General features: G+C 35.4%; 1 protein-coding gene across 1 annotated transcript; it reads right to left on the reverse strand.

Annotated features, from left to right (window-relative positions):
• Window positions 1-1,244: 1,244 nt before the first annotated feature.
• LOC135075855 (circadian clock-controlled protein daywake-like) lies at window positions 1,245-9,259 on the reverse strand. The gene is made up of 5 exons (XM_063970315.1): window positions 9,036-9,259; window positions 6,414-6,633; window positions 4,287-4,417; window positions 3,670-3,825; window positions 1,245-1,474 (listed from the first exon to the last, which is right to left on the reverse strand). The coding sequence occupies exons 1-5, from the start codon at window positions 9,112-9,114 to the stop codon at window positions 1,311-1,313; spliced, it is 750 nt and encodes a 249-aa protein (XP_063826385.1). The 5' UTR covers window positions 9,115-9,259; the 3' UTR covers window positions 1,245-1,310.
• Between the last annotated feature and the right edge of the window lie 484 nt (window positions 9,260-9,743).

Consider the following 9,743-nt stretch of genomic DNA (forward strand, 5'->3'; position numbering starts at 1 on the left):
AAAGTGAAAAATAATATACAATTGTGTTAAATTAATAACCATAATTTATCTAACGACCTATCGATTACAGAAAATAATAAACTACAGTCCTCTCAACTTAAGCTGAGAATTGCATTTGTGTGAGTGCACACCGATAGTGTAGAGTGGCAATCGGCTTGAAGCGCGGCGCGCGTCCCGCGCATGGTTTAAACCGGTTTATTTATAGCAAGCGGCCTGAAGCGCGGCGCGTCCGCCACGCACCGCTTCCTTGCCGCTCACTATACTTCACTTCACCCCCTGTACTGGTAGCAGATATGTGTAATTTTATGTAATTGTGTTCCAAATATTAGTGAAATGGCTCCTACTGTAAGTGAATTTCCTGTACGAAATCCATTAAACAGCCAAGTGAAAGAAATTTTATGCAAATTGAATACGTATTTTAAAGGTGTGAACGAAAAGTTTTTAGTCTGTTTTTATTTTGTAATTTTATAAAGTTTGTCTTTTTGTTGTATTTTGTAAGGCTGGCTGGACGCCCTCTCTATAAACGGTGCTCGCAGAATATCAGCGTCGAGGTACTTCGTGCCTTGGCATATGCTGAGCGAGGACCTGTTTTTATTTATTTATTTATTTAAGAGACAAATTCTGCCAATAGATTGTCTACAGGACAGGCTTTGCCTAGTGTAGAAATCTATATTTCTATTAGAATTGTAATACAAATTTAGCATTGAATGATAAGTTATGTTACTTGTAAGTTTTCCAGTTTGTTTGTGCTAATTTTGTTTTATTGAATAAATTTTATTATTATTATTAAAAAAAAAAGGATGTGTCAAGTGTCGTTACATCGGCCCAATTGGTAGCAAGTGTTTTATAGACTTCCTTTTAATAAAACATTAATTTTATTTGTATGTGTCTTACTAACGGTACTTTTGGCGATTACTCACACAAATGCAATTCTCAGCTTAAGTTGATAGGACTGTACAGTGTGACGAAAAATTATAAACTAGAATAATGTTTCATTTAATGTAACTGTAATAAAATGTTAACAATGTACTGTTACAATTTGCTTGCCTGAAAGATGTAGCCTAGCTGATTGTTTTGGAAACCACTCGATGAAAACTTCTAAAGACTGAAGATGTTGTGATGTTGGCACTTATATTATAAAAGTTCCTCCTAATACAAGTGGCCAAGCAAATTTTTTCTCACAATCAAATTGTATTTCAATCGGGGATATGATGATGTCAGAGTCAAATCAAACACTGCTAAAATAAAAATAATAATACCGATTTGTTTAATGTGCTACTTAGCCTAATACATAAAACTTAACAGTCAACTTATTGGGGGATTGGCACGTTGACCAACTCCTCGTACGGGACCTTCTCGAAGAACTTCTCGATGGTTCTGATGGCCAGGTCAACAGCGTAGTCTACGATCGGCTTCCCGAACTCCTCGGCTACCGTCCTCCAGTTGTCATTCAGGAATGCTAGTACTGTGTCACCTGAAACAAGACATAAATACTCATTATAAACGGGACTGTTCCCACCTCTCGTTCACATTGCTGCAGCTCCTGTGTAGCCAGGATCTACAGCTTGACCGCCAATAAAAACCCAACCAGTAAAGGTCAAGTTTGTCCCGGGGAAAAGTTAAACTGTCATTGGACCCGCAACCAAATTAATCAGGAGAACATAGGAGGAGTTCCAAGTTAAGGATCGACTTCCCTCCGTTGCAAAGCTGATGACAAGTGACAAACAAAGGTTTAATAACCTTGATGAAAAAATATGTACCACGGACATACTCATTAGATAAGCTGTTCCTAGTCCAAACTAAGCTGAGCTTGGAGACTGGATAAGGGATGTATATGAAAGAAAGATACACGTCTAAATCAATTACACATCAATTGCTTATCAATTTGCCCATGGTCGTCATTAAAAATTGTCCCCATAAAAATTGTTGTAGTGTACTTCTTTTAAGTTTTCGATTTTAGTTCCTTATGGAACACCAGCTGGGCTAGGATTCGCGCCGTGGTATACTCTTATCAAAATCAAATGTATGGGTAAAATCGATAAAATGGCGCGATAACCGCTTATCGCAGCGCGCATCCTAGGCCTGTAGATTCCAACTCCTATTCACATAGGAAAATACTTTTTCAATACTGTAGGTATAATAACTGTAAAAGTAGACTACTATTAATAGTAGTCATATAGGTATGGAACGCTCAGGGTCTTAATCTTAGAAATCATAGCTATAAGGATAACAAAGATCAATTAATTCAAGGTTTACTAATGTATGTAGTTAATTCAGTTCATTTCTATTGTAATAACAGGCACAAGGCTGACAAAAATCATTGAATAATCTTGTTGAATGAAATCACTAATCAGTATTTCAAATGAGATTTTCTTACGAGTGCCTTGAGTTTCCTTTTAACTGAATCAAATTGTTTTAACGCAATCTGATGTAATAATATACAACTCGTGAGCACGAAGCTATATCCTGCGGATAAGGAACTCGATGATTTGATAATTATCAGGTTCTTTATTCAGCATCAATTTGGATGACAAATGAACCATGCTGTCTTATTTGGGTAAATTACTGGGTTTGTAGCCTTGTCCTATGTCCCTTTTAGGCTTTGCTAATTAAGAGGGATATCCTGCTAATTATAATTGAAATTCAATTGGTGCCAATACACACACCTTGGTGAATCGCGTGCGTGTTGTCACGATATTAAGATTTTTAAATAAGTTCCGTTTGATCAATGTATTTTAAGGTCAATTTAAAACAGTCAATTTTTCAGTCGCTTGTGGTTGACAAATAATAATAATAAATACACTTTATTGCACACCAAACAAATAACATAACAGAAAGAAAAGGAACACAAAATATTTTTAATAGAAGAGGTTTCATTACTGAAAGCATGTCCTCTCGAAGCTTTATAGGTAGTACCACTTCTGGCTATAATTAATGAAATTTTTAAAATATTGAAGAATACGAGATAATTTTTTCTGAAATTTTTGTGATAGACGGACGCTCAGCTCTGAATTAAATGTAACTCAAAGATAGAGTGAGCTGTTACTGTGACCTAGTGGTTACGAAGTTGGGCAACCTAGATCATTGATTGTTCATGATCCACGTGGGACACATACATTAACGTAACAGTTCGTTTTCAGCCAAATGACGTCCACTGCTGGACAAAGGCCTCCCCCAAGGTTTTCCACAATGAACGGTCCTGCGCTGCCCGCATCCAGGCTCTTCCCGCGACCTTCACCAGATCGTCGGTCCACCTAGTAGGAGGCCTGCCCACGCTACGTCTTCCAGCCCGTGGTCGCCACTCGAGAACTTTCCTGCCCCAACGGCCATCGTCTCTACGAGCTATGTGCCCCGCCCACTGCCACTTGATTTTAGCAATTCTGCGAGCTATGTCGGTTACTTTGGTTCTCCTGCGGATCTCCTCATTTCTGATTCGATCACGTAACAGTGAACATTATTAATTGTTGATTTTACAAGATCAGAAAATTAGATGAATGAAATATAAATAAAATTAGATTTAGGACCTAAACAAAGTTTGCATACTTAACTTAAAACTGTTTTTACCTAACCGTCATGAATATTATTATTTTTTTCCAAAAGTACAATCCGATTGTACAGTTAAACATTTTTGACGGTAAAAAAGGTTTATAATCAGAAAAACAATCTCACTCAGTTCCTTGCTGCCCTTGAATAGGTTCTTCAGGTCAAATGACACTCGGTCACCGTAATCAAAGGAGTACTTGTAGTTTCTCACGGCGAAGTGGTTCACGGCGTTCTCGTCTTTCACGTACTTCGTGTTGATGTCCACTTTCATTCGGAGGTTTGCTGTGAATAATTTAAAAAAGTTTCATTGAAATGTGTTTATTTTATTGCCAAAATATTTGCTTTTTTCTTTTGCCAAGTTTGCAAATAAGGCTGAATTGCACCATCTTACTTTAACTTTAATAAAATTAAAAAATCTGCCTTAGAAATGTTATTAACGACCGTTAAATCATAAAGGATAATCTACATTTATGTGTTTCAAAGGATATTCCTCGTAGTAGGTAAATAGATAAACACTTTACACCACACAAAATAGGAGCAGAGAGAAATACACAAAAGACATTTAAGGTAGGTTATCTTAATTGTAGTCGTGTTTGCATTTTTTTTGGATACGTATCGCTTATACCTTTTTTTTAACTTAATGTAAAGTAAGCCTCTGAAAATTGCATTAAAATCCAATATTCACACGGCAATCCCGACTTTGCACCTTAATTGGCCGATAATCCTTTATTAAAAATACTCACTCAATTTAACCTTCGCGTCCCCCTCCCCGTTGATGGGAAACAGCAATATTTTCCCAACGGCCCCGTATTGGCCTTTGATCGTCAGGTTACAGTGGAACTCCAGACCGAAGTAGCGTTTCTCTAACTGTGATCTGGAAAATCAAAACGTAACATTAATGAGATGCATAACGAGACAGATGCAGAAAAAGAGAGAGAGAGGACCTAAATATAATATGACGGTTCAAATTCACTGTTAGGAAAAAATACGAGCCCTCTTTTGTTTCAGAGAAATTGTGTTCCGCTATTGTTTGTTTTCGATGGAGCTTTGTACGTTTAAAATATTGTAAGGCTGAGCTTTAACCGTAACTATAACCATAATCGGTGTCTTTTGTATGGAGTTTGACAAACTTGATGTTTGTTATAGTTAAGTAAGATGGTGCAGCCTAGCTTAAGTTAGATGGAATACTTAACGTTGACGCAAATGCGTTGCGACCTCCATTATCATTGGAGACATCGAATCCAGATCATGTGTTTTGTAATAATATCACATGATATTTCCCATGTCAAGATTTTATATTATAAATATTTTTAGGTTTATTATAATTTCCAGGAGAAAAGTGGACTTGACTAAAATACCTATTCATTTCTGCATTAGACATTTTGAATTAGGCAGACAATATCGTGGATTATATTATTAATACGAGTTAATTCTGAGACTGGATTTGAAAAATGTACCTATAATTTTTCAGTTCTTGGTAGGTAACAATGAATGTGAAATTTATTCAAGATGCAATGATTCTTTAGTAACTGATAACATCCTACTGGTTTTTGTCACATAGTTACATTGTTTATGAGATAATAATCGTCCTGAGAACTTATTAGCTATAACTATCAAGGTCTTGATTATCTCATATCATCCATCATTGTAAGTAAAATCAATAAGCTATTTTGGCACATCTTATTGAGTATTTTATTTAATTATCATTATTTTATTCAACACCAACCACAATATAGCACCATGAATGGACGGTCAGACACCTCGCAAACTACAGACTTTAAGTAGGCCGATAATTCATCATCATCATCTCAGCCATAGGACATCTACTGTTGAACATAGGCCTCCCCCAATGCTTTCCATGTTGCCCGGTTGGTAGCGGCCTGCGTCCAGCGCCTTCCTGCTACCTTTATGATGTCGTCGGTCCACCTGTGGGTGGACGTCTCACGCTGCGTTTTCCGGTAGGTACGTTGCCCCATCGGTCGTCAGTTCCGCGTACTATTGGGCTGATAATTGGGCTTAGTTAATTCTAATTTGATTGATTACCAATACTTTCCATATTGCTTATCAGCCCGAATAAACTATGCTATCGGCCGACAAAAAGCTTGATGTACTGATATTCGTATCTATTCTTTCGGTGACTGTTTCGCAAACGTTAACTAGCTGTGATGGATGGGGCTTGCATGCATAATGCACATTACCATTGTTGGGTAAGATACAGATCATAATATCCGATTGATTACCAAAACATGTCTGAAATTGTAGAATGCAGAAATGCTGAGTGCCTTGACCCGATGCCTTTTTATTCAATTTATAGCTTTTATTTTTTTAGCACAAAATAACTTATCAGATTGTTAACAAAGTTATGAAGATTACATCAAAATCTTGAGCCTGAAGCTTTAAAATTTTTATTGTAATCTCCATCGCAATGCAGGCGACAGTCGCGAAAATTTTGTTATCTCAATCGATGGTATTTTTTGCAAATTTTCCGCTCCCTTCACCGATTTTGCGTAAGTCCAATATCAGTAAGAACGTTCACCTTAAATTATAGTTTTTATATCGACCCTGTACCCTTTAGGTTTCGTAGGTATCTTAAAATTTCGCGGACATAATAGACATAACTATTTGATAAGGAATCCATTTCGAATACCAGAGCAGTATAAGTATTTCATGTTAAAAGTATATCACCAATTGACTGTTATTATGGTGTAGTGCATATGACACATACAAGCAATATGGAGCCGCTTGGCAGTATTTTTTGAACATTTTGAAGTACTTGCTACCTGTTTACACACAAAACTAGATTCTCCTCCACATTTTCAACTACAAACTAACTGATGGAAGAAACCAACATGCAAAAAATTTCAACTTACATTACGTTGTCGACGATGCATTTTCTAAAACCAGAAACTTTCCCTTTATAAAAGGTCACCTTCAGCCCGCTCAGAGGTATGGCCAGCTGGTCTATCGTAAAAGGGTCCAAAGACGGAACTCCAAGTTCTGGAATGCCCTTCACAAATTCAGGGAGAGCAAACTGTGTAGCTTTCACAAGGCATTCGCTAGTTGTATCATTGCATGGGTGGATGTAGTCAGCTGAGAAAAAAAAAGCCCTTTTAAGCATACTAAGTAAGGCAATACTTTGCATGATTTACAAAAATAGCTTGTGATTTAGACATGTTGAAAAAGTTTTCAGAGTAACTTAAAAGATGCATTTATTTATTTTATAGAAACCAACAGCGATACATTGAAAATGTTAGTTATAAGATTTAGACTGATAGTATAGCCAATGAAAGCAAATGAAATGCATGTTTAGAAACACAGAGTGTAAGCCATTAATGCCCGTTTTCACCATCAATCCTTAATTTTTAAGTGACCCCTATGGCAACAAATAACAGGAATTTTGTTTTGAAAAATTTACGGTGACAACGGGCATTAGTCTCGGTTATATTGTAGCAAATATATCATAATAGGTAGTCTAAAGGCATAATAGATAACAATAATTATATAACTTTATATTATAATTTATTCATGATTTGAATGACGTAAACTTCCTTAAACTTTTATTTATAGGCTTTCATGGTCACCAAAAATTCAAAAGTGGTAAAACTAGTTTTAACGTTTATTTTGAATTTCTGTTTATATTTTGTCTCGTTCATCAAATCATTTGCACTATAGCTGCTAAGCAATGCCGAAAGAACGTATTATTTATTTTATAATTATAAACACAGTGCGAAGTTCACAGCTAAGTATTAATTAGCTTTTAATGACTCAATGTATTTATTTACAATGTTGAAGTGAAAAATAATAATTTGTGTAGTCATAACCATCAATTTACGTTGATTTTTACAACTTTGTTGTATTTTCCTTATTACCGGTTTCTTTTAACATGTTAGTAGCAGCTTTTGTTCTGTGCATTGGAATGTTCAATAAAAATATTTGATTTTGCACATAAACATTGCTTCACATGTTATCGTCAACTTATTGGTAGAGTAAATAAGACTGAGGTTTTGACAATGTCGAGGACACTGATATTTTTTTTATGTAATCACGTATAAGTCTGTTTAAAAACTTTGATCACTGTAACGTAGGTTTTTGATATAGCAATTTTATGGTATTTGACTCTATGAGACTCTACATGTGACATGGTATGGCATTCGATGAATGTTTTATTTGTTTTCGGTTCATTTACGAATAATATTCAAACTTATCATGAGAGAGATAATAGAATGACAGCGATTCTTTTTTTTTGTTGTCACTTTAAATGACCTATTCAAGGCTACTTTTTGACTTAGTGAAAAAAATAGCGGAAGTGGATTTCATTATATGAATTACTTGAGTAACTTATTTGATTCATAGTTTGAAAATCACGTCACGTGAACATTTCATTAATTACTGACTCAAGATTATAGTTTTTACTATTTACAAACTGCAATGATGCAACAATATGTAACTTTGATGGGCCGGTAGTTGCCCATAAGCAATGGAAAATGTAGTTTGATAATTATAGCTTACATTTTTAGAATGGACAATTCCGTTACGCCAAGTAATTATGTGAAATAGGCTTACTACGTATATCACTGTTATCATTCATAATACTACAGTTAAAATTTCTTTAAGCTTAACCACTGTATCAAGTACAAGGTCAGCATTTTACTCGTTGTGTAACCAGTGTAAAATTACGAAATACAAAAGGTAAACAATTTGGTTTACTGCTGTACTTACTTGGGAGATGTCATTATTTTTCAAGTACATGCAACATTCTTGACATTTTCATGATTGTGTTAAAGGTTTTTTCAAGTGAGTTAACTGTCTTGTTTTTTCCATGTTCTTATTTTTTCTGTGTCAAAACACCCTTTGCTTGGTCTTTGAATTTATCTTTTTTTGTTTCGGTTAATACAAATTGTCTATTCGTTAAATAAACCCGTTACTGTATTGTCATTTTTAGCTAAAAATCTCAATAAGATTAATTTGAGAATTAATTTGCCCACGTTTCTAAAATAATGTGACTAATGTGTATAGTGTGAGATTAGATACCTACGAGTATGTATTTTCAGTACTTATTGACATGTTATAGGCTCATCCACCGAATATTACCTTAAAACCAAGTTCAAACTTTAATCTTTCAAATAAACTCTAGATATGACTCTATTCAATCAACGCTGTTTATTACAGCGAGCATTTGCATGAGGCCGGATTTAAATGAATAAGATTATCACCATCATTGGATCCTCAACAGGAATCTAACCTGCAACCCCAACCGGCGTAATCCGGTAAGCTAAACACCAGAATCAGCCGGCGCGATTATACTAATTTTGTTATTATTGTCATCATATAACATTTTGTATTTACATTCCTAATTAAGAGCCATTTAAAAGTATCAAAACGCACCGGCTTTATTTAGGTTACCTTTGGATGATTAAAATCGAATCTATAATCGATTATGATCAAATTCTTAATCGAGTCAGATATGAGTCTAATTATTTTTCAATACTTACGAGCAAGCTTAGCGTGTCCATTCCCGAAACAGAAGACGATCAAAAGAACTGCACAACACAAAAAAGATCGTAACTCCATATTAAAAACAAGACAAGTTGAACAATTAATGTCAGTTACGCCACTGTGGCGACTGAGTAGCTCAGCTCCTTTATATCGACAAACGGTAAGACGATGTTAGACCTTCGTGGACGGACGGTGTTACTTAGCAATCGGTTAAGAAGCGAATGGCTCGTGTGTAGAGTAGATCAGAGGATATAAGGCAATTATACTGATTATCATAGCAGAGAAAATTTGCTGCGCGTGCGACTGTACTTCGGAAATGAAACGCCGGTGTACCGAAAACTGACGTTGGGTTTGTTTTTTTATCAACAACGAGGAAGCTCTTGGCATCTCTGTCTGTAGGTGATAATCAGGGTTGAAGTGTAAAAATGTTGTAACAACAAATCAGTTTATAAAAATTATATTATTTGTAAAAAAAAACAAATAGTTTATGATTATTTATGTAATTTCGTTGCGGGTCCAATGACAGTTTAACTTTCCCCCGGGACAAACTTGACCTTCATTCGTTGGGTTTTTAAGGCGGTCAAGCTGTAAATCCTGGCTACACAGGAGTTAGAGTGGTGGGAACGAGAGGTGGGAATAGTACCGTTTGTTTGTTTACATTAAGTATCCCCTATAAATAACAATGAATTTTGATTATAAAAAAA

The sequence above is a fragment of the Ostrinia nubilalis genome, chromosome 11 (genome assembly GCF_963855985.1).
Source record: "Ostrinia nubilalis chromosome 11, ilOstNubi1.1, whole genome shotgun sequence".
In the NCBI taxonomy this organism is placed as follows: domain Eukaryota; kingdom Metazoa; phylum Arthropoda; class Insecta; order Lepidoptera; family Crambidae; genus Ostrinia; species Ostrinia nubilalis.

Coding starts and splice junctions, on each gene's coding strand:
- LOC135075855 (XM_063970315.1), bottom strand. CDS start 9,114: ATGGAGTTACGATCTTTTTTGTGTTGTGCAGTTCTTTTGATCGTCTTC. Junction 6,634..9,035: donor TGGACACGCTAAGCTTGCTC/GTAAGTATTGAA, acceptor TTTTTTTCTCAG/CTGACTACATCCACCCATGC. Junction 3,826..4,286: donor GGACGCGAAGGTTAAATTGA/GTGAGTATTTTT, acceptor AATTATTCACAG/CAAACCTCCGAATGAAAGTG.